The 23,480-nt window shown below is 34.0% G+C and overlaps 11 protein-coding genes and 1 non-coding gene across 12 annotated transcripts; 8 read left to right on the plus strand and 4 right to left on the minus strand. All coding sequences in view use genetic code 12, as the record gives it.

Moving 5' to 3' along the window:
- The first annotated feature begins 3,363 nt into the window (after positions 1-3,363).
- Positions 3,364-5,596, plus strand: TCC1 (Tcc1p). Its single transcript, XM_064880962.1, has one exon. The coding sequence runs from the start codon at positions 3,466-3,468 to the stop codon at positions 5,506-5,508; it is 2,043 nt and encodes a 680-aa protein (XP_064741802.1). The 5' UTR covers positions 3,364-3,465; the 3' UTR covers positions 5,509-5,596.
- On the minus strand, positions 5,519-6,383 carry RJT21DRAFT_17666 (uncharacterized protein). The gene has a single exon (XM_064883579.1). It carries the CDS (start codon positions 6,348-6,350, stop codon positions 5,529-5,531), a length of 822 nt encoding a protein of 273 aa, XP_064741803.1. The 5' UTR covers positions 6,351-6,383; the 3' UTR covers positions 5,519-5,528.
- A 188-nt stretch (positions 6,384-6,571) lies between these two features.
- RJT21DRAFT_4988 (uncharacterized protein) lies at positions 6,572-7,264 on the plus strand (the record flags this gene model as incomplete). The annotated part of the gene is made up of 2 exons (XM_064884833.1): positions 6,572-6,755; positions 6,966-7,264. 2 exons carry the CDS (start codon positions 6,572-6,574, stop codon positions 7,262-7,264), a joined length of 483 nt encoding a protein of 160 aa, XP_064741804.1.
- Positions 7,265-7,317: 53 nt separating this feature from the next.
- Positions 7,318-8,635, plus strand: RJT21DRAFT_118173 (M20 family metallopeptidase). Its single transcript, XM_064880963.1, has one exon. The coding sequence runs from the start codon at positions 7,344-7,346 to the stop codon at positions 8,511-8,513; it is 1,170 nt and encodes a 389-aa protein (XP_064741805.1). The 5' UTR covers positions 7,318-7,343; the 3' UTR covers positions 8,514-8,635.
- Positions 8,636-8,788: 153 nt separating this feature from the next.
- RJT21DRAFT_118175 (uncharacterized protein) lies at positions 8,789-9,814 on the plus strand. Its single transcript, XM_064880964.1, has one exon. The coding sequence runs from the start codon at positions 8,825-8,827 to the stop codon at positions 9,719-9,721; it is 897 nt and encodes a 298-aa protein (XP_064741806.1). The 5' UTR covers positions 8,789-8,824; the 3' UTR covers positions 9,722-9,814.
- A 42-nt stretch (positions 9,815-9,856) lies between these two features.
- TIP120 (Tip120p) lies at positions 9,857-13,542 on the plus strand. The gene has a single exon (XM_064883580.1). The coding sequence runs from the start codon at positions 9,908-9,910 to the stop codon at positions 13,466-13,468; it is 3,561 nt and encodes a 1,186-aa protein (XP_064741807.1). The 5' UTR covers positions 9,857-9,907; the 3' UTR covers positions 13,469-13,542.
- Positions 13,543-13,985: 443 nt separating this feature from the next.
- Positions 13,986-14,059, plus strand: RJT21DRAFT_t16. The gene has a single exon. It is a non-coding gene; the product is annotated as a tRNA-Asn (tRNA).
- An 85-nt stretch (positions 14,060-14,144) lies between these two features.
- RJT21DRAFT_138040 (uncharacterized protein) lies at positions 14,145-15,086 on the minus strand (the record flags this gene model as incomplete). Its single annotated transcript, XM_064883309.1, has 1 exon — positions 14,145-15,086. One exon carries the CDS (start codon positions 15,084-15,086, stop codon positions 14,145-14,147), a length of 942 nt encoding a protein of 313 aa, XP_064741808.1.
- A 222-nt stretch (positions 15,087-15,308) lies between these two features.
- On the minus strand, positions 15,309-16,912 carry FUM12 (Fum12p; the record flags this gene model as incomplete). Its single annotated transcript, XM_064879747.1, has 1 exon — positions 15,309-16,912. The coding sequence occupies exon 1, from the start codon at positions 16,782-16,784 to the stop codon at positions 15,309-15,311; it is 1,476 nt and encodes a 491-aa protein (XP_064741809.1). The 5' UTR covers positions 16,785-16,912.
- Positions 16,913-19,401, minus strand: RJT21DRAFT_138042 (uncharacterized protein). Its single transcript, XM_064883310.1, has one exon. It carries the CDS (start codon positions 19,322-19,324, stop codon positions 17,111-17,113), a length of 2,214 nt encoding a protein of 737 aa, XP_064741810.1. The 5' UTR covers positions 19,325-19,401; the 3' UTR covers positions 16,913-17,110.
- A 26-nt stretch (positions 19,402-19,427) lies between these two features.
- On the plus strand, positions 19,428-22,353 carry RJT21DRAFT_118180 (uncharacterized protein). The gene has a single exon (XM_064880965.1). It carries the CDS (start codon positions 19,439-19,441, stop codon positions 22,019-22,021), a length of 2,583 nt encoding a protein of 860 aa, XP_064741811.1. The 5' UTR covers positions 19,428-19,438; the 3' UTR covers positions 22,022-22,353.
- RJT21DRAFT_118181 (uncharacterized protein) lies at positions 22,354-23,324 on the plus strand. The gene has a single exon (XM_064880966.1). It carries the CDS (start codon positions 22,438-22,440, stop codon positions 23,233-23,235), a length of 798 nt encoding a protein of 265 aa, XP_064741812.1. The 5' UTR covers positions 22,354-22,437; the 3' UTR covers positions 23,236-23,324.
- The last annotated feature ends 156 nt before the right edge of the window (positions 23,325-23,480 follow it).

The raw sequence follows: 23,480 nt of genomic DNA on the forward strand, positions 1-23,480 counted from the left end.
CAAGTGGAATGATATGCGATAATGCTAAAGTTACGTGCATATGCTTACAGATATTTCCTTCTTTTCTTAATGAATACTAAGTGACAAGATTTTAGGAAACTTCGAAGGAGTTCCGTTTCATGTCCACATTTTACAGAATACTCAAAGACTAGAAGAGAGGACTACTTGTTCTTGTAATATCGTCTTCGCGATAAATTTCCCAACCATGAGACTAACTAATAAAAAAAAGTTAATTTTCGGAAGGTAAAACTAAAATACTACGTTCAATTAAAATACGATTTCGGAAGTTCGCTAAGAAAAATATGGTGGAAATGCTCGATTTATATAGTGGATGATATACCCACCCTGTCCCTAATACAGAGAAAAAGCTAAATGAAATTTAGAAACGGAAGAGATTTAAACTTTAACTTTAAGTGCTTCCAGTGCATGGGCAATCAAATATTTTTTAAGATGTGCATCATAAAATCTCATGCATGTACATGCGGAAAAATAAATTATTTTAAAAGACTGTGCGTATTGTCAGTTCCCCTTCCCAGTCACCGCAATCTCGTCTATATGAATTTCAATTTGTCAAGCAGCGCACAAGTTTTATCTCATGTTGTCAACAATTGCTATCACACATGAGCAATAACAAGGATGATATGAGATATTTTGGAAATATAATAATGCAGTTATTTCGGAGAAGCCACTGCTCATACAGGAACAACTCCGCAATCATCACTCACTCGAGGGTAGAGAAAACTTAATTGATTTGATCATTACATTTACGTACATTTTTTGTAAATCCGCGCATCTGGATTAATTGCTCGTTGGCTAGAAGCTTTTTCAATAGCCTGACTGTTCTAAGCTTTGTATGGTTCAGCTAAGCATTTCTAAACTCAAAATAAAAATAGAGTTCTTAAGTTTCTCTATTTAAGGATTATTATAGTTAAGCGTGGAAATTAATTGAGTATTTAGTATGGCTGAGATGACCTCTTAAATTGACTTTCTGAATTAGGAAATTTCCATTTGAGCTCCTTGCATATTTTTTCAGAACTATTTCTATCATTGTGCATTTATTTTTTTACCTGACACAATGAATCATTTGTTCGTAACTAAAAGCTTAAAACTGTCACAGATAGTAAAAAATAATATAAAAAAAATATAAAATTTAATTTCTGGAGAATGAGATGGACCACATGTTATTTATCACACATGACCAATAGTGCGGTACCATTATAATTTTTACATTTATCAGTGCTCTTAATTCAGATCTAAATTGTTAGAATATATAAGTTTCAGTAAATGGGTCCTCTCAGAAGGCACCAACTATAACAAATAAAACAAACAACAATCACACATCGGACTAAGCTTCCATTTGAAATTATAATCTAATTTTATTTTTTTATGCAAGGACAAGAATTTGCCAGTATTATTTTATCGCCTGTGTTCATTTGACAAATCAAATTCGCATCAACACAACGTATATATTTGTGATGATCCTCTTCCGGACGCCTATTCTAAAAGCTTACGATAACAACATCGATAGTACAACAAATGTAGTAATTGTAACGAAGTGTTTTAATGCAGTAAGTGTTTATAGAAAGATAGAAGCTGTTTTGTACCTGATAACGTTTACACATGCTGATTACAATGAGTTCTACTTTAGCGCTATTGTTTCGATTGTCTAGATTTAGTTCAAAACAACAAACATTTTCTTTAAAGCTGTTTCATGACTATGTCTAATGTCTGCCTCCTGGAAATAACTCGAGCAAGTACATTTGGATTCGTAATTATTTTATTATTCTTTCCATTGTCAGGAATGTGCTGCTGTCATTAACGTCTATAATTTCTTTCTTTGAATTGAGATTCTCTAACATATAAGAGTATCCATCCTTTTTAATTAACGAAGGTGGTTTCTCATTGGACATCTTACTTGCATCTGATATTGTTGTTTAACACGACAATCTGTCTGTATGCCACATGAACTTGAAATTGGCCCATAGAAACGATGATGATTTTCTCCTATGTTGATGCGCAGGTAAAACTAGCTAATAAAAGCTAGAGAAAATTAATTAAAAACTAAAAAAATAAATTAAAAAAATATAAAAAATAAAAAAAAAAAATAAAAAAGAAACTGTTCAACGGAAGTGTAAGCAATGCAGGTGGTTTTGATCAGCAACAATACGCAATTTCTAATTTTACTGTTGTGAGCTGGTTAAGATAAGGATGGTTGAATAGGGTTCATCAGACGAGTACTTTTGTAGAATCCTTTCAGTCAATGATAGTCTAGGTCAAATTCATGAAATGTAAAATGTTTAACTTGCAAAGAAAAGTATTCGTTTTGATATCAGTCGAGAAAATAATTAAACTATTAGATATTGAAATGGAAAAGGGAAAAGTATGCGGGTTCACATTCAGGATTCATGTTGCGCCAACGGAGGTGGGCGGTCTTCCAGAAACGATGAAACACAAAAGGTTTACTGCGATCTTAATCAATGCTTATGAGAGTTTACTTTCTGTTAAAACCCTTTTAGTTAACTATTAATCTGTGTGTCTTTTACGAAGGAGGTAGAAGTGGACGTATGTGTATGTGGCAGAGCCAGTGCAAGCTTGGAGGCAACGGTAGTTTTTTTTGATATAAAATTATTCTTTCTCTTTCTGTGTCTTCCTTGGAAAATTTCCAACAGTCAACATCTGCAGGAAGCAATACAAGATGCATGAGGAAAATGATTGTGCACATTAGAATCTAAAAAAATAAAAAATAATTTATGTACATTTAGTACATACACCGTAACAGATTGCAGTAAATCGAACCTAGTGCAATGATGGCTTAAGAAATATTTTTTATAAGCCCCAAGCATTGTTCAGGTATGCGTTAGGGCCATAACAATCAATGTGCATTACCTACCAACATATGTTGCCTGAAAATTTCTTTCCTGTCCAAATTTACTTTCCGGGCATTGTCGGTCACGATACATTCTAATGCTAATAATAATATTATATACATTCAAATCCGATTATTATTCGTTTTCTCTTACAAGAACATACCACACTATTCTAAACTATTACTACGCTATAGTATATAGTTATAGTTTGGTTTAATATACCGAATATCCTTTATAGTTCAACTTTGCTTAATTGGTGGTGGGCATTTATCTTAACTATACTTCCCACTAAAAATCAAAAGTATTTTTTAAGTTTAGTAAATTTTATTAGGATATTATTTTTTCTCACTGATTCTTCTTATATTTTTAGTTTAGCATTTTTCTGTTTGATTTTGGTGAGATATTGCTAAACTTACCTAAACAAAAGAATAACTTGCATAAAATTATTTTTTGATTAACATTTATTTTATTTTTTAATTTACGTTTTGTTTTATTTGTTCATTATTATTTCTTTCACCAAAGTAAAAAATATTCTGTCTCTACATTTTTGCTCTCTCTTGTTTCAAAAAAAGGTTGGTAACGATCCCACTTTTCTCTAATGACAATTTTTTTTTGTAAAGCTAACTCTCTTCTTCTTCTTGTTGATCCCGAAATAACTCCAAAGTATTTCAAAATGACTAAAAGACATCAAGAATTATCTCCTGGAATTAAACGCCAAAGAACTGCTTCACAAAGTGATTTCATTCACAATTATGAATTGACAGCTTCAGAAACTTGGATAGCTTGTGGGAACTGTGCCAATACTTTAGGACTTACTGTATCTGCCATAAAGTCCTTTGAAAAAGCAGTGAACCATGATCCTTCCAATACCAGAGCCCTTTGTGGATTAAGTTACTCACTAAGATTAAATGATATTAATTTAAATGAAACTGTAGGGTCTCAAAATTCTATAGAACGATTGAATAAATCATTAGAACTTTATCCTGATTTATTGAAAGATTCGGCTATATTTAAGGAATTGGCTGAATGTTATATTTTAATTGGTCTCAATGATCAAGCTCATCAATCGATTCAAACCGCCATTCAATTATCTCAAAATGATGCCTCACTTTGGTTATTAAGTGCCCAAACATTAATTAGAGCAGGTGCCAGAAATCATGCTGCCGGATCTTTAACTCACTGTTTATCAATCTTACCGGAATCTTTAAGTCAATTATCTTCCTCCGATATCGAAACCGCCAGAGCAGCCCATGCTGAATTAGCCGCTATTGCAGCAGCTGATGGAAATATTGAATTATCAATCGCAGAATTAACAGCCACTTTATCATTACCTCCACCACCATTATCAAGAATTGATGAACATATAGCCTTATGGTCAGCTTTATCTACTGCAAAGGAAAGAGCTAATGATATACCGGGAGCCATTCAAGCCTGTGAAAATGCCGAAAAGGCAGTTGGAGATTCTCCAAGAATTTTAATGACACATTCTTATCTATTACTATTAAATCAAAGAAAATCAGATGCTGATTTTGCCATTCAATTATTAGGTAAAATTATTGATTTAGAAAAGGAAAAGGAAAATGGTAATGAACAACCAAATAATGACGGAGACTTTTTACCTTGGTACTTATTAGGTAAAGCATATTCATTAATAGATCAACCAAGATTAGCATATGATTCATACCAAGTGGCATTAAGAAGAGCATCTAATTCTCCAATCACTTGGTTGGCAGTTGGAAAATTATATTTGGAATTGAAACAATTACCCGATGCTTTAGCAGCATATTCTCAAGCTCTTCGTTTACAAATTGATGAAGGATCTCCTGGTACTGCCACCGCTTGGGATGGATTAAGTTGTGTATATGAACGTTGTGATGATCAATTAATGGATGCTTCAGATGCTTGTAGTAGATCGGCTTCTTGCTTTAGAGCCATTGGAGATATAAAGAGTGCCTCCTTTTTCGAAGAAAGAGCAGAAGCTTTAGCTAAAGCTTCAAAGAAAGAAGGTCCTATCCCAGGATTAAGAGATCCTCCTGATGTTCCAAGTTTCTTCTTGAGAGACCTTGTAGCTCTCCTTCCATCAGAAAGAATTGCATTTATGCAAGGTTCCCAACAGCCCCCACAACAATCACAACTGCAGCAAACACAACAGCAACAGCCAGGTCAAGAAGGACAACAACCAACTCCTCAACAACGTACACCCGTGCCTCCTCATCATAGTCCTTCTGTTCAAATAATGCAACCATTACAAACTCCTCAACAAGTGCCCGCTCAAAGCTTTGGCCAACAAACTCCATTTTATGGAAATCCACAATCATTTAAACAAGAACACAAATCACCTCGTCAACTTCCACCTCAATTACCACCACCTCAGGTACAGCAAGTATGGTCACCTAATCAACAACCTCAATATTTCTATCAACAAGGACCAATTCCAATTCAAGCACAGGTTGTATCTCAGGCTCCTCATCGTTCTCCAATGACTCATCAACAAGTGGTTCAAGAAGGTGGAGCACCCGGTGGTTATGCAATCCCACAACCTCCACCACCTCCAGGTTATGCTTATGGTCAATATGTGCCTATGCAAGGAGCAGTAATTCAACAACATTTTGCTGCTCCAGTAAACAATTGGAGACGTTAATGTTACAACGTATATTATAACTATGTAGAAGTAAGTAAATTATGTAAGTCATGCCAAGTTCCTAAATATAGTTTATCTTTAGCAAAAGCATAGTTTTGTATTGACTTCGCTAATGAAGTATCTGGTATAATGATACCTGTATCTACATGAAGTAATGATAACAAGTCTGTAGAACTGTCTCCCAAATAGACAGAATTAGTAGAATTAGCTATAAGTTGTTTAGTTAACTCTAACTTATCCAAAGCAGTACGAATACTGGGAGTTTCCACCCAATTACCAGTAGTAATGTGATTATCATCAAACTCGAATTCATTAACCAAGAAGTTGGCATAGTCGCAATCTAATCCTGCATCTCTAAGAGCTTGCTTAATCAATATACTTGTCCAATTAATACTTAATATAACTATCGGTATATTCAACTTCTGAATACTACGGAAGCAATCTACAAATCCTGGTCGTAACTTGATGTTACTTGCCTGTCTAGCGAATTGATTCTCTGATAAATTAGCAAATATCTTATGGTTAGCAAGGGCCGTAACTGAGCTCAATTCCACTTGCTTCATCCCCCTTTGAAATAAAATCTCTTTATCTAAGCTATCTCTATTACCATACTGCTGATAAAATTCAGCCACATACTTCTTATAACTGGCTAAGTATATATCGGTAAAGTATTGAAACTTAGGTTCGAGATTGTCATTATTGTCATAGGGCACTTGCGCTACTAATTTTATAGTGTCCTCACTCGTGACAGTTTCGTCCCAATCGGTAATTATCAAATCGGGCCGCCAGGCTGGACTACCTATTTTTCTCAACCTAACTAGTGGTCGCACCATACCCAGCATTCTTACCTAATAAGGTTACGGTAACCAGGTACAGGTATAGGTTACAAGATACCTTTTAAGTTATTGCCAGTCGCACGACCATTCTCTCCCCACCCCTAGCAATGAATTTCTGATTACAGGGCTGAACGATTACTATTACTCCTTACTTCTTTTTGATCAATTGTACTTGTAACTGTAATTGAAGCAGATATATATACATATACTAATACATAAAAGTAAATATGAGTGAATCTCAAGATAACAAAGAATTCGGTCAATTAGGGGATGTCATTAAGGAAGCCACCGGTGGAGACTCATCTCTGTCTGGAGTTCAAGGTGCGGCTGCCGATAATATTGCCAAATTCGAAAAGCTTTCCGATAAGGATAAGGAAGATCTTGCTAAGGGAGCTTTAGGGAAAGTTGAAAGTGCTGAGAAGAAGGATGAATAAATTCTCTTCATTATTGGTAGTACGTTGGGTACTTATTTATTAGGATGATTTGTAGTTTTGTTAGTTTAGTTAATTTTGTTGGTAGGCCAAGGAAAAATAGCGAATATAAGAACATGTGAATGTTTAATACATTTAAATTGTAGCTAATAGTGGACACTAGTACGTTTACAGATAATAAGGATGGTAGAGAAAACACAAGAAGACAATAAACAAGAAGAAGTTGGATCCATTGAGATTCCTCTGGCAGAAGAATTACAATCAATTGCCAAACGTATCTTAAATCCCCATGGGGAAAATCCTCAAATGGACGAATTCATATCAGGAGCATTTCTGTATATTCTGCAAGTAATGCTTAAAATGTCTACCACTACAAATAGAGAAGAAACTGCTAAAGAGATTGCTCAGGATTTAACCACTAAGTTCGAAGCTTGGATTAAGTCCAGGGAAGCAAACCCTGAGGAATCCAACCAGGAACCACACAATTGAACTATTTTTTTCGTCACTGTTCAACAACTCTAATTATATAACTAACTAGTATATATCTATCTATTGAGTATATAGCATAATGAAAGCTTCAGTACAGTCTATATTATATTGTATAACCATTTATGTTTCGGCAGTTGTGGCTTCAAGATTGAACCAAGAGGTACTTGCTGTTGGAACTCAATTCGAGGGGTTGAAGGATATCTATGTAAATGATTTATCCTTCTTGTATTTACACAAGTCCCTTATTGATATTGAATCTCTTTCCAATAGTGAGAATGGTGTATCCCAGTATTTAAAGAAATATTTGGAATTGGCTGGTTTCACTGTTGAATTACAAAGAATTCATGATGACTATGATGAGAGATATAATGTTTATGCTTATTTAGGTTCCACCAGAAATACCAAAGTATTACTTACTTCACATATTGATACAGTCCCTCCTTATATTCCTTATAATATTGAAGGCACCAAAATCTATGGTAGAGGATCTTGTGACGCTAAGGCATCAGTAGCAGCCCAAGTTTTTGCATTACTTTCTTTAATTCATTCTGGTGAAGTTAAAGAAGGTGATGTATCTTTACTCTTTGTGGTAGGAGAAGAAGTCAGTGGTGTCGGAATGCAACAAGCCACTGAATTAAATGCTAAATGGGATGTAGCAATCTTTGGTGAACCAACTGAATTGAAATTAGGAGTAGGTCATAAGGGTATAATGGTAATTGAATTACAAGCAGAAGGTAAAGCATCACATTCAGGATATCCTGAATTAGGAGTTTCAGCTTCAGAAATCTTAATTCCAGTTTTGAATGATTTAATTAATTTGAAATTCCCTGTAGATGAATTACTTGGACCAAACACATTAAATGTTGGGAAATTCGAAGGAGGTGTAGCAGCAAATGTTGTTCCTGGATATGCTGAAGCATTGGTCCTGGTTAGAATTGCTACTGACATAAAGGAAGTAGAAGAGAAAGTTTTACAAGTAATTAAAGATGTGCCTAATTTGAAATACAACATACGTTCCAAGAGTAGTGCTCAACATATTGATTATGATATTCCTGATTTTGACACCATTGTATTGGCATATGGAACAGACATACCAAACTTACTGGTCCCAGTTCAAAAGAGATATCTTTATGGACCAGGCTCTATCCATGTGGCCCATTCCGATCATGAATTTGTTGAGAATTCTGATCTCCTTCAAGCCTTCAAGGACTATCAAAAAATTACAAAGTATGCTTTACAGCACATATAAAATGTTTAAACGTTATGTATAAATTTATAAATGTTTACAATCTCTATATCCATTATAAGTATGACAATTTATAACAGACTCAAACCATGTAATTTCTCACTCTAGCTAACACACTGACGAACGAATCTACTAAGAAAATCAGTCTCTTTAGTGACTAGCGTATTGATTAGTGAAGAAGTAAAACAACTATGGGCTTCGCTAAAGTGGGCCCCAAAGAATTTTTTTTCCGCAATGCGATGTAGTGATATTTTTTTTTTTTCAGTCTACTGTAGCTAGCTACAACTAATAGACATTAACCATAAAGTACAAAAATGTCTGATAAGGTACCTGCTTGGAAACGTATTGGGTTAAAAGTTAAGAAGGAGTTAGAGGAAGATCCTCTTGCTATTAGTCAACATTTATCTGACTCTAATCTTACTAATAATGATATTAAGAAATTAAACAAACAGAAGAGACAGTTAGAAACTACTAAGAAAGATGGTAATAAGAAGCCACCAAAACGAGTTAAATTACCCAAGGAAGAAAGAGGTCCACCACCAGTTAAAGATCAATTAACATATTTGAGGCAGTTTGCTAAAGATCGAGACAATTGGAAGTTCAGTAAACAGAAACAGAACTGGATCTTAAAGAATTTAAAAAGTGTTCCATCTGATTATGAAGATGATCTTATTACTTATCTAGAAGGTTTACAAGGTGGATCTAGAAGTCGAATAATAGATGAAATGAAAGCTGAGATTGTTAAGTGGAATAAATTGGCTGAAGATGTAGAAGCTAAGATAGAGAGAGAAATCGAGCTGAAATTGAATGGTGAGAAACAGGAAGAAGAAGCTAAAGAAGAAAAAGAAGAAAAGGAAGAAGATAAAGATAAACCAGAGCTTTCTACGGTGTTAAGATACAAGCGAATACTATCGGTGATGACAGACGAGGTGATTGAGATAAAGGGAGGAGTGACCGAGGAGAAAAAGGAGGAAGAAGAGGAAAAAGAAGAAGTTGAAATAGAAGCTGAAGAGTCGGCAGATTCAAGTACAGGATCTGATTCAGACTCAAATTCAAACTCAGACTCAGACTCAGATACAGGCTCAGACTCAGACTCAGATGCAGAGTCACAGTCAGCTCAATCCCGCAACTCCAACTCCGACTCCGACTCGGACTCCGACTCAGACTCAGACTCAGACAACTTACTCATAGACGAAGTAGACGTCGACTAAACACACATCCACTAAGTAGACTAAACGGCATATAGCGTAGATAGACAAACTCATACAGAATTATACAGTAGTCGCCAGACACATTCCGCACCGAACAAAATTGAATTTTTCAGATAACCAAATCCCGACTAAGCAGTACACTCGTAACTAAAAACTAAAAACTAATAACTAATAACTATAGTAACAATGCTGGATCAAAGTATTAGAACTTTGAAAGATAAGTCACTTGATGTGGATCCGGATCTCCGGTTTATGGCGCTTGAAGATTTTCGAAAGTTTTTAACGAATTTTCCTGCCCATACTCCTAATAGGGCAATTGAAAGCTTTATCCCCGACTTGTTCAGATTATTAAAGGATGAATATTCATTTGTACAAAATCAAGCAGTTAAATCCTTTGAACCAATCATAGGATTTGTAGGAAATGATGTGTTAGTTAAGACCATTAGTCAATTGTTTGATTTAGCCATTGATGGATCTAAAAGTTTTACAATGTCAATCCCCACTATGACTTTAAAGTCCATATTAAATTCTTCATCATTAATAGAAAGAAGAATTGTATGTACATTAGTTATTCAAGAAATTCTTCCTAAACTTTCAGGATTATCTCCTAGTGTTGATGCAATTGAAATAATTGTAGATTTATCTAAAAATTTAGGTTATGTATTAACGGAAGTTGAAGTATATAATTCATTAAAATTCGTTATACAATGGATATTTAATGAGAAAGGAATAATTAGTAAACGAGCCATTACCGCTTATGGACATCTTTTCCAATATATTAAACATTCAGATGTTAAAGAACAGGTTCTTGATGCATTTGATGCATACTCAAATCAACTTGTTAAATTTCAATTGTATTCTATTGCCTTTCATAATGTTACTCCAGTAAACAAGGAAACTATCCATAATATCTTTAAACAGATTGTAAAAGCCTTAAATCTAAATGATATAGTACTTGATGACGAAGACGACGATTTTGATTTCGACGAATTAGTTCAGTTGAATATACTAAGAGAACAATCATTAACTTTAATAGGTGATATGATTCAAGAATTGCATGATTTTAGACAGGATATCTTTCAAATTATTTCATCATTCTTAACGTTTAATCCATTTAAAGTGGATGATGATGATGATGATGATGATGCTATTGATATTGATGGCGATGAGGATGAGTTAGAGTTTGATGATGATATCGATGATGCTAATGATGATGATAACTTCAATGAAGATGATAATCTGTGGAAATTGAGATTAAAAGCTTGTGAACTTTTAAAGTTATTCATCAAAACTTTTCCTCAAGGATTACCTGATGTTTATGAACATTTGGTAATCCTTATTCCAGCTGATGATTCTAATGAATTGGTATCAAATGAAGCATTATCTGCTTATGAGACCATAATCAATACTCTTGAAGGTAGTGAGAATTCAACGTTTGAATTCATTAAGAATAAAATCTTTAACTCCTTCTTAATAGAACGTAGGCTTAACCAATTAGTTTCTGTATTTCTGGTAATCAAATCAACCAATAGATTCCATGATAGTTCAATGATAAATGGTGTATTTGATAAATTGAATCTTTTAGATGTTAAGGCTAGAGGTTCTCCAGAATACTTTACCTTTTACGAAAATGTTCTTAAACATTTTAATGAGTCTGGAACTTTATCAACTGATACGGTTAACTTTATAGCTGGAGAATTACTTGATTCACTCGATGATAAAGCTTTTAATGTCATTCATGAAAGTATCAAGATTTTGAATGAATTACTTGGAAATCAGAATAGTAGAATAATTGCTTCTGAGTTACAAGACAAGTTAAAGAATGCATTACTTCAAAAGATTCTTAATACTAGAAGTTACAGTAGTGATGTTATTCAACATTGTATTGAAAGTCTTGCTCTTCTTTTGACCACTTTGAATCCTAAAGATAAAGACCAAGAAGCTATTGATGTATTATGGAAAGGTTTAGAAAATGAGACTATCACTAATGCTTCTCTTACAGCATTAGTTAACATTTATTCGAATGATCCTAATCTTTCAAGAAATGTCTCATTAACATTTTTGAGTAGTATTATTTTAAAGGATAATGAAATTAATTATCATTTAACTTTAGATTTATTAGCTTTAGTGATTCCTGGTTCAACTTTGGGAACAAATGAAGCTGTTGATGCCATTCTTAAAAGGAAAGGAACGCTTGATGTGGTTCGTACCTTTAAAGTTTTGAAGTTAGTATACGAAAAGGATCAAATACTGTCTAATAATTTACAAGCAATCATCAATTTTGGAACTGAATTGGTTAATAATGGCAGTGTCTCAATAGATAATGATTCATTTTTTGAATTCTTTGGTGCTGTATCTAAAAAGAACAACATTTATTATGCTCTTCCAGGTATTCTCAACTTGGAATTGGAAGTGGCAGCAAAGCTTTTGGCCATTTCCTGTGTTAATAGCCAAGTAATAGATGAGATAGATAAAGTTCAAGAAGCGGTACTTCTTAGAAGTAATAATCTTCTCTTTAATATCCGATTCTTGGGGTATATTGGAAGATATGTTCCTTTGAATAAAGTACGTATTTCTGATCTCTTTAGTATTCTTGAAGATGCTCATGATGAATCGATAAAACAAGCATTATCTGTATCCATTGGTCTTATTGCCAATAGAGATATACCTACTGGGTTAGTGGCATTATTGAATCATTTTCTGTTAGGTAAATCATCAAACTTTATTCATCTTATATCTTCATTTAGAATCATATTGCCTGAATGTGATCAATTGCAATTGGAATCAATTTGGTATAAAGTTTGGGAAGCAACGGAAAAAGTTGAATTTGATCATGCTATTTGTTCCGATTTGAGAGCTGTAGGAGATTTATTGGGTGATATTATAGTTTTGGATAAACGATTAATAGAACCAATCGTTGACAAATATTATTCTGATACTACCGAAGTTGATAATTTCACGCTAGCATATACTATTTTGGTTATTTCGAAACAATTGATAAACAAATTAAATAATTCACCTGATTCTTTAGCTTTATTAGAAAAATTGATTGCTATATCTATGACTTGGACATCCTTGCTTAGTATTGATATTCGTCAATTATTAGTGGGTAATCTTTTGACAGCCTTACACAGCAAACCTTTGATTATAATGAGTCAGTTAGAAACTAAAATTCTTCCTCAATTATACAAGCAGTTACAACCTGAAATTAAATTCAAAAAGATCATTCCTATGGGTCCATCTCAATATGTTTTAGATGAAGGGTTAGAGATTAGAAAATTGATCTATGAATTTTTTTATACTGTATTGTCTTTAGATGATGAGGTTTTAAAAGAAAATTCTGTGGATTTAAATGAGCTTGGATTTAATATTGCTTCTCAGGGGTTAGTTGATGCTCAAAATGATGTTATAGTATTATCATGTACTAATTTAATTAATTTTATTAACAACCATGGAACATCATTCCTTACACTTCTTTCAAAAGATGGTGCAGAAGTCTTTAATACTATCATTAAAAATTTGAGTATCCAATTAAACAAAAAGTTGGGAGATAAAGCTTCATCACAGGAAACTGAAACATATCAGGAACGTATTCGAGCAATTATTAAGCTCAGTAAAAGAATTGCTCAAGTTATTCCAACAATAGTAACTCAAATAGGTCCTGATACTGAAAATAACTGGAAGAAATACTTGGGAGATTTACAAACTAAATACTCTATGTATTACATCAATACCGATGATTCATAATCTCGCTCTTATAGTCCTAGCTTAAATGTATAATTTAATGGAAGTACATAATTAGAGTAAATTTAGATTTTGCAGCCTTCGCTGCAAATTTAGTGCGAAATTATGTCGGCTAACGACATTTTCAATACACATCCCATTGCTTTTGAATAGTTAGATTAGCAGTCATATTTGGGTCTTTTCTGGTTCTTAACTGTCTACCTAATACCTTACCCACACCTGCTGCTACAACATCTTGCTAATTGTATTACATTTTTCTAAATAAGCATCGTTCACAACATTGCAGTGGCGTAATCAGATTGTGTCGTTGAACTGATTGCTATTCTTTTCCAGAGGGGTAGATGGACTTCAGGAAGGTAATAAGATATCTACAGAAGCTCTTGGAACCCTATTATTGGATTTAACATCCTTCGAAGGTGTAAAATCATGTCATTTTTAAAATTTTTGACGACATTTTCAAATCACGTGACACAAAATCACATGACGAGAAATAATTGACCGCCCTACTGAACTCAAAAATGACTTCGTGGCCAAGCTGGTTAAGGCGTGAGACTGTTAATCTCAAGATCGTGAGTTCGATCCTCACCGAGGTCGTCTGTCTTTTTTTGCAATTTTGGTTAATTAAATTAATCAAAAATGTATTAAAGTCATTTATTTAATGTATATAAATGGATGCTGCTTATTTCTTTATTTTTCTAGCCTTTTTAAGAGCCGCTAATCTCTTTTCTTCTTCCAATTCTCTTCTGTCTTCAAGTTCAGCCGTCCGTCTCGATCTCGATTCCTCCTCTAAAATATCAGCACCAGTAGCTTCCATATCATCTGAATCGGAGTCATAATAATCATACGATCTCTTCTTTCCTCTGTTAAATATAGCCCATATTTCTTCTCGATCATAACCTCTATCTTTTGATCTTGTGGGTTCTTCCTCCTCTTCATCAGATGCTATAAAGGAATCCAAATCAGAGTCATCTTCTTTTTGTGGCCTTGAAGATGCCTTATATGGATTCTTATTATTTGTACTTGATAGCTTATTCTTTGACTTTAGAACTTCTTGAAGTTTTGCCGAAGGACCTCGTGGTGGTAAAGGAGCTTTAATATTTGCTTTCTTCTTAAGTTCTTCAGAAGGTTTCCGAAGTGGTATTGGTGAACTCTTCTTAACTACTGATGATTTAATGGTTCTAGGTGGTTGCATGACTTTTTGACTAGCTATTTTCTTTGGTTGAGGATTAACACTCCTTGCAGAATTTAGTGGAACTTTCACCTTAGGTGGAGGTAAGGGAGAATTCGTTCGCAGGGACTCCTTCGACCGTAATGGTCCTGCTTTATTCAAAGCTCCCTCTGGAGATTTTGATCTAGATTTGATGGCAATGGATAGTTTTGTTTGATCCACTTTAGTGGCTTTCTTCATTAACTCATTAAATTTGAGCTTCTTTGGTTTCACACTTCCTGGATCACTCTGTGCTCTTATGGTTGGAGATGGATTCTTAGTTATGCTGCTTGTGCTTGTTGTTGTGGTTGTACTTTTTACGGATTTAAGTACTGGCTTCGCTACTCCCGGCGACTGAACCCTCGGAGACTGCCCTTTCTTCTGAACATGTTTAATAATCCCGTTTAATGACATATATTTAGCGTGCCTAATTCACTATGAATTATTGATAATCATCGATTGTAAATGGAGTTCGATATTTTTCCGTCTTGAGAAAATGGAGCCTGTATGCCGGACTCACCAACCGCAATTGGAAGTTTGATTGCAAAATAAATATACATATATATATAAATAAGTAGAATAGTTTAATTACTAACTAATTAGTCTATATGATAAATTAATGAACAATTAATGAAATTAATCCTTTGGACCAATCATTTTTTCAGGACGGACCCATTCATCAAATTCGGCTTCAGAAAGAACACCTAATTCAAGAGCAGATTCCTTTAAAGTTAAACCCTTCTTGTGAGCATTCTTGGCAGTCTTGGAAGCAGCATCATAACCAATCTTTGGATTTAATGCAGTGACCAACATTAATGATTCATGAAGAGTCTTTTCAATCTTATCAACATTGGCAACAATACCATCAACACAATGTTCTCTGAATGAAGCAGCACCATCGGCAATTAATCTAACTGATGATAATAAGTTAGAGATTAAAACTGGTTTAAATACATTTAATTCAAATTGACCAGATGCACCAGCAAAAGTAATGGCAGAATGATTACCGAAAACTTGAGTAGCAACCATAGTTAAAGCTTCATTTTGAGTTGGATTAACTTTACCAGGCATAATAGAAGAACCTGGTTCATTTTCTGGTAAAGATAATTCACCATATCCACATCTTGGACCGGAACCTAAGTATCTAATATCATTAGCAATTTTATATAAGGAAACTGCAACGGTATTTAAGGCACCAGAAGCTTCAACAATAGCATCATGAGCAGCTAAAGCTTCAAACTTGTTTGGAGCAGTCTTGAATGGTAAACCAGTTAATTTAGAAACTTGATCAGCAATTTTAACATCAAATCCCTTTCTAGTATTTAAACCAGTACCAACGGCAGTACCACCTTGAGCTAAGTATAATAAGTTTGGTAAAGTTTTTTCAACTCTTTCAATACCATTAGTTAATTGTTGGACATAACCAGAGAATTCTTGACCTAAAGTAAGAGGAGTGGCATCTTGTAAATGAGTTCTACCAATCTTAATAATATCTTTAAATTCATCAGATTTAGCTTGTAATGAATCACGTAATTTAGTAAGTTCTGGAATTAAAGATCCAGTGATTTCAGTAACAGCAGCAATATGCATAACAGTTGGGAAAGTATCATTAGATGATTGAGACATGTTAACATGATCATTTGGATGAACTGGTTTTTTAGAACCTAATTCACCACCTAAAAGTTCAATAGCTCTATTAGAAATAACTTCATTAGCATTCATATTAGATTGAGTACCGGAACCAGTTTGGAAAACAACTAATGGGAAATGATCATCTAATTTACCTTCAGAAACTTCAGTAGCTGCCTTTTGAATAGCTTCTGATAATTTTGGATCTAAAGCTCCAATTTCAGAATTAACAATAGCAGCAGCTTTCTTTAAAATACCAAATGATCTAACAACTGGAAGTGGCATACGAGCGGCAGGTCCTCCAATCTTAAAATTATGTTTAGATCTAGCAGTTTGAGCTCCATAATATTTGGAAGCATCTACTTCAATTTCACCGAATGCATCAGTTTCAATTCTGGTAGCTTTCAACAATTGAGAACTAGTAGCAAATGATCTCAAATTGGCTCTAGAGATGGTAGAAGTTTTGTTAGCAAAACGTAACATGGTGGGATAGTATCTTATTATGTCAGATCTGTCAAAACAGTCAAAACGGTCAAAACAAACTCAACAGACAAATAGTCAGAACAGTCAAATCAGTCTGGGGTACAGTCAATTTTTTTTTTCATTGATTCAGTGAAAAATAACGGAACTGTTTTACAGGCTCCGAGGCCGCGAGCTCGCAATATGATTGGCCAGCGGAATTAAAGGGTGCAAAAAACAATTTGCCGGGGTTGTAGCAGTAGTGTACTTGTGGTTTTATTATTACATACAGGTAAGTATACATATCTACAATGGTATTTCTATGGGGTAACTATGTTACTATGGGGTAACTATGCTACTAATGACAAGTTACGGGCTTTGAAAAGTTCCAACTCTTCAAATGTTGGCCATGGCCATGAAGATGAATCTGAATCTGAATCTGAATTTGATCCCGAGGGATTGATATCGATAAGAGTAGTATTTTCTCTAACTTTTTCAAAATGAGCTATGTATCTTCTCGAATGTTCTATAGGTAGGGATGCCAATAAAAGTAATAATGAATATTGATCGGGAATAAATTGGGATTGTTCCCATTGTTGTATAATTCCTGCTAGCTCGTGAATATATCTATATTTCGCTAACATTCGTATATATGTTCTCCAAATAAAATTGGAACAATTGATCTCTCCTGTTAGTCTATTAAATTCGCTAATGGCTACTTGAGGGGCGTATACATCATCCCAAATTAAGAGTCCATTAGATGATTGACTGGATGCTGAAATAAGTGCTTCCAAACATCCTTCATTTGGTTTTATATCCTTATCAATAAGTTGTTCTTTATAGATACCATAAACTCCAGCGGGTGCAGCCATTGCTTCTCCCTTTAACATTGTAGCGATTGTATTAACAGATTTATGTTTAATACAATCATAGTAAATATGCCGAGCATAATCCAATGTACCCAAGTTATCGGTATTATCTTTATCCCAAGGAAACCTTAGCAATTGAACATCCATATTATGATTATCGTATAAAATCTTTATATATTTCGGCAATATTATACTTCGAAGCCGACTTGTCAATTGATTATCCAATAAATTGATCATTTCGTTAAAGTCCTTTAGTTCATTGATTGGTTCCATCAAAACAGCAAAGATATCCTTTGTTAGAATTAATGAATCTTTTCTCTTTAAGATTTCTGTAAGTACTCTTTTAGATCTCAACGGTGTAAGCAATTTAAAGTCCTTTAGTTTCATTAGAAATATCAACCATAAACTTGCTGAGTTGTTATATGATTCTGATGCCAAATTAAAATTTCGAAGTAATTCTTCAGGAGATTCAGACAAAAATAATTTCGATATATGATAAGCAACAACTGTTTTATTCAAATTATTAAATTCTCCTGCCAAATATCTCTTCTCGGCTATCTCCAAAAGTTTTTGACCCATATTCTGAGATTTTAGTGATACAATCATGGTGATAGCCAGAAATGCTTTCAAATCAAGTGTTTCATTCAACTTTTCTTTCTGAGAGGAGAGAAGTTTCACCACTAATTCATGAGCAGAGACTATGCTTGCGATAGACTTTTCAGACCTTGATTTTAAGTAAACCATTGCCAAATGCCAAAGTAATTCTTCATTATATTTCTCTATAAATAAGATATTTCCAAAACCCTTTCTTGGGTTCTGAAAGGCTATTATTGAATCATTGATTAATTTTGGTAGAGAGGAAATATCATGAAAGATACATCCTGTGACCAAATTATCAAAGCATGTTTTCAACAGAGATATTTTATCGACATAATAAATCCCTATAATGTTGATATAATGTAACCAAATATCTTGTTGAAGTTGAAAATCTTCTCTGGATAATGCTGTTCTGAAGAGAATATCTGATAAGACAAATGGTGGAATTAATTTCAAGCCTTCTAAGTGCATACAACTATCTCTAATATTGCCAGCAGTGAGAGATAGAATCCATTTCTTAAGATCTGTTCCATTATATTTGCCTTCACAGACTATAGTGAACTTCTGAATCGCAATTTTAAGTGACTTGGGAATATCTTCTGTAGTACTATTACCTAAAATTGAACTTATGATTTCATTAATTTCATTGGATTCGATTTGCTTTGTCAGATGTTTAGCCAAGTTATTCAAATGACTTATCTGAGACTGGTATATTTGGTTACGGAATAGACTATTGACTCTTTCTTTATGTACATGATAATATACAGATAGTATAATGTGAAAAATTATAGATTCTAGTAATTGATCTTTCTTGGTCGGTATAATATTTGAATTTAAAGTTATATGATCGGTTTGACCATTTGTCTCCATCTCAAGTAGACAGAGTAAATGTCGTATAGTTGGTTGTATGGTAATTTTGGACTTGGAGTATAATGTCTTCTCACTAATCAATGAATTATAGAATGAGCGATGCACTTTGTCCATAGATTTCTTCTCCACAAATGTCTCATGTAAACTCTGGAAATTTCTATGCCTAGAAGACATATGAAACCGTCGTAGTATTCCCCAACGATTATACCTTCTGAATTGTCTATTCATATTCTACTCATATTCTTTTGACCCTTTGATGATAAGCATAGATGTATATAAAAAATTTATTTGTGTGAAGAAAAAATCGATATGAGATATTACACCAGTTGCTATTAAGGGTCCATGGCAGATCCGTATAAAGAGCTTCTACGAGCCACTGTGAGAAATGAGCCTACTACCGAAAGGAGGAAAAAAAGACGAGTCAACTCAGACAAGGTTATAGAAGTAGTGAGCCGGACAGGGTCTGAAGATTCAGACTCTGATGACTTTGAAGATGTTAACTTAGATATAGATGACTACAACGCGTCAACTCCTGATGAGGTCAATGAGATTAAGGAAGTTAATCGAATTAATGAGGATGAAACTTTGGTATTTACTCTTGATTCGAACACCAATGAAGTAGTATCTCCTAAAAGAAAGGTTAATATTGTCCTGAAGGAAGAGAGGGAAAGGCGGCGTCGCGTGCATAAGTGTTATGTATTGATGATGATTATTCATGGAGCCATCCGTAATTCATGGCTCAATGACTTCTCTATCACCAATTCCATAAAAGAATCAGTACCACCCTTGGTTATAGCGCTTGTTAACCAAGATTCGTCGTCTGATAACGACATGGTAAAGTCTCGTAGGTTTCTAGATGGTATCCAGAAGTTGATGCTTATCTATTCGCAAAAGTTCAGAGTCATATCACAAGGGATAATAAGAAAGGATTGGCATGAATTGAATCTACGACAACCTAATACAGAAAGAGTTACTTTGGCTAGATTTAAAAGACTTGTGCTTAATTCAAGAGGCTCTCGTGATATAGGTGCACAGGGATTTGTCTTATTGTTGCGGTCTATCGGACTTAATGCCAGATTGATATTTTCATTACAACCACCCGATTTTACAAGTATAACTCTGAATACAGATAATAAGGATATTTCTACTGAATCAGAAAATGGTTCCGGTCCCAAAACAATGACTCCCAGAGTGGCGGCTGCCAATAATAAGTCCCGAATACTACATCAATATAGATCAGGCGAATCCACCAGCAAGAAAGAACAGAGTATATTCAAAGATGCTCCATATCCTGTATTTTGGGCAGAAGTATGGAATAAATATTCCAAGAAATGGGTAAGTATAGATCCAATTGTTAATAGAAGTATTGAAGTAGTATCTATGAGATCCAAATCAAAGTTTGAACCACCATTAACGGAAACAAGAAATCAGTTGACATATGTAATAGCTTATGATAGACTTGGGGGAGTAAGAGATGTTACTAGAAGATACTGTAAATTTTTGAATGCTCGAACATCAAAGAAGCGTATATATTCATTTTCTGACGAAGACATGCATTGGTACGAAAGAGTATTGAAATTAACTAGTTCGGTCATAAGGAGGTCTTTAAGTAAAATAGATATATTAGAATTAAAGGAATTCTATAATCGAGATCTAGTTGAAGGTATGCCTAATAATTTAGCAGATTTTAAGAATCATCCTATTTATGTACTTGAATCACAATTGAAGCAAAATGAAGTCATTCATCCTAGAACTGAAATTGGAACTTTCAAAAGTGGTAAAGGAGGCATACAACCGGTATTCAAAAGATCAAATGTTCATCAGTTGAAGTCATCCCGAGCATGGTATATGAATGGAAGGGTTCTTAAAATTGGAGAGCAGCCTTTGAAAACCAGAAGTAAAAAATCCAGAGATCATGAAGTCGAGGACATTAACCTTTATGCTGACTTTCAAACACAATTGTATATACCACCCAAGATTGAGAATGGAAGAATACCGCGAAACGCCTATGGAAATATAGATATTTATGTGGCTAGTATGTTACCTGAAGGAGCTAGTTTGATTTTGACTCAAGAAAGATATCCTCTATCTATGCTAGAAAGAGCAGCAAAAATCATTGATATTGATTATGCCAAAGCGGTAGTATCTTTTGATTTTACTCGCAAGGGTCATTCAGCACCCAAGGCTAAAGAAGGTGGGATAGTTATTGAAAGTAAATTCAAAGAGGCTTTGATGCTTGTGTTAGAGAGTTTGTTTGATGAAGCCAGAGAATTTACAATTGAGCAAACGAAGTTAAGGGCTCTAACCAATTGGAAATTCTTTTTGACCAAGCTCCGTATAACTAAAAGATTAGAGAAGAGTCACGGAAAGGTAATTGAAACTGACGATAACGATATTGAAGAATCAGATTATGAGAATGATAGTGAAGAAGAAGAAGATGGGGTGATTGATATCTATGACGATAGATTTGAGGATATGTACGATGATGATGACAGTAGCGATATTAGTATGGATGATAAAGTAGACCAAGAAGGCAATAATAGCCTACGCAGATCCGATTCTAATATCATAATCGAACCATTTGAAAATGTGTCAGAACGAGATAAGAGTATCGAGAGTATGGATGATGAAGAGGAAGGAGGAGGATTCTTTATTGAGTCAGAAGTAGAGGGTGTACAAAATGCAAATGTAAATGCAAATGAAAATGAAGATGTCAACGATTATGGGGTCATTGACCCAAATAGGCATGTCGAGGAGACAGATGAAGAAGATTTACAAGAGTTGCTACAAGATGAGCTATTTAGTGAAGATGAAAATGGCGACTTAATCTATCGACCTAATCGAACCACAAACACAAACACGATACAGGATGACAAAACTTTAAGTAATGAAGAAAATTTTGACTTTGATTATGAGTCGGATTGAAAATCTTAAAAAAGCAATTCATAAGATTTGCAGCCCATGTGACATGGACTAAGTAAATTAACCGAATTAATTAGGAAAAAGTTTTCCGCAGTTAATATAAGCCCCAGAATAGACGTTGTATTGTATTAGTCTGGAAGGAAGGTGCGCAATTGGAGTACTATTCCATAATGAAAAGTTTGCGCAATTGGGATGATTTTTTTGTTTTGTGAGGTAAAAAATTTACCAAAAGTGTGGGACCAACGGAATAAGGTTCTGTTTTAGGAAAGTATATACTACTATAGGAAGAGTAAAAAAATTTGCTTCGTTATATATATAATATGTGTTTTAACCCTTAAATGAATAAAGAAAAGCTCATGAAGTTTATGTTATAATAAATATATAAACATTTAAACATATACAACTTATAGTGATAGACAATGATTAGTGTTGTAGCTGAAAACGTGCTAGGCACTGCCGGGACTATCTTTTGGTGTATCCAATTAGTACCACAGATCATTAGAAATTATAAAGTTAAAGATTGTGAAGGATTGCCTCCTTTAATGATGTTTCTTTGGGCAGCATGTGGTGTTCCATTCTCAATTTATTTTGTAGGAACTAGTGGAAGTATTCCATTACAAATTCAACCTCAATTATTTACATTCTTTTGTACAGTTAGTTGGGCTCAAACATTATATTATCCACCATATCAACTTCCCCGGAAAAGGATGATATTTTATGTAACATCATTTGTTTTAATATCCATTGGATTAGAATTAGGATTTATCCTTTGGTTACGTCCAGTATATAATCATGGAACTCATTGGCCAATGCTTATTATGGGGATTTTAGCTTCAATATTATTAGCTCTTGGATTAATTCCACCATATTTTGAATTAGCTAAAAGACAAGGACGTGTTGTGGGAATTAATTTTGTATTTTTATTTATGGATTCTATGGGTGCATTATTATCTATGCTTAGTATTATTGTTGGAACATTTGATGTTATGAGTATGGTACTTTATGTTATTGTTTTAGTACTTGAAATTGGAATTGCTACTAGTCATATTATATGGTACTTTAGAATGGGTAAACGTATTTTAAAGGAAGAAAAAGCTCAAGCAGAACTTGAAGCTGAAACTAAGCTTGAATTGGAAGATACTTCAGATCAAGAATGTGCTGATAAGTTAACAGTAGACATGGAGATATCTCATTCATTAAGATCTGAAGAGATCTGAATCCTGTATCATAGTTACGAATTACTTTCTTACTGATTAATTAATTAATAATTATTTATTTATTTATTTATTTATTTATTTATTTATTTATTCCTTCCTTCTTTTTATGCTCATAGATCACGTATAGATCATATAGATTAATATTAACGACTCCCATTAAATTAGTTTTACTTGTAGTAGTTACTTAACTTTAGCTTAAGTATGGTGAGTAGTGCGGCAGACTGTGTAATGTAAAGCGCGGCGGT

Source organism: Scheffersomyces amazonensis (genome assembly GCF_036850825.1).
Source record: "Scheffersomyces amazonensis strain UFMG-HMD-26.3 chromosome Unknown RJT21scaffold_1, whole genome shotgun sequence".
In the NCBI taxonomy this organism is placed as follows: Eukaryota; Fungi; Ascomycota; class Pichiomycetes; order Serinales; family Debaryomycetaceae; genus Scheffersomyces; species Scheffersomyces amazonensis.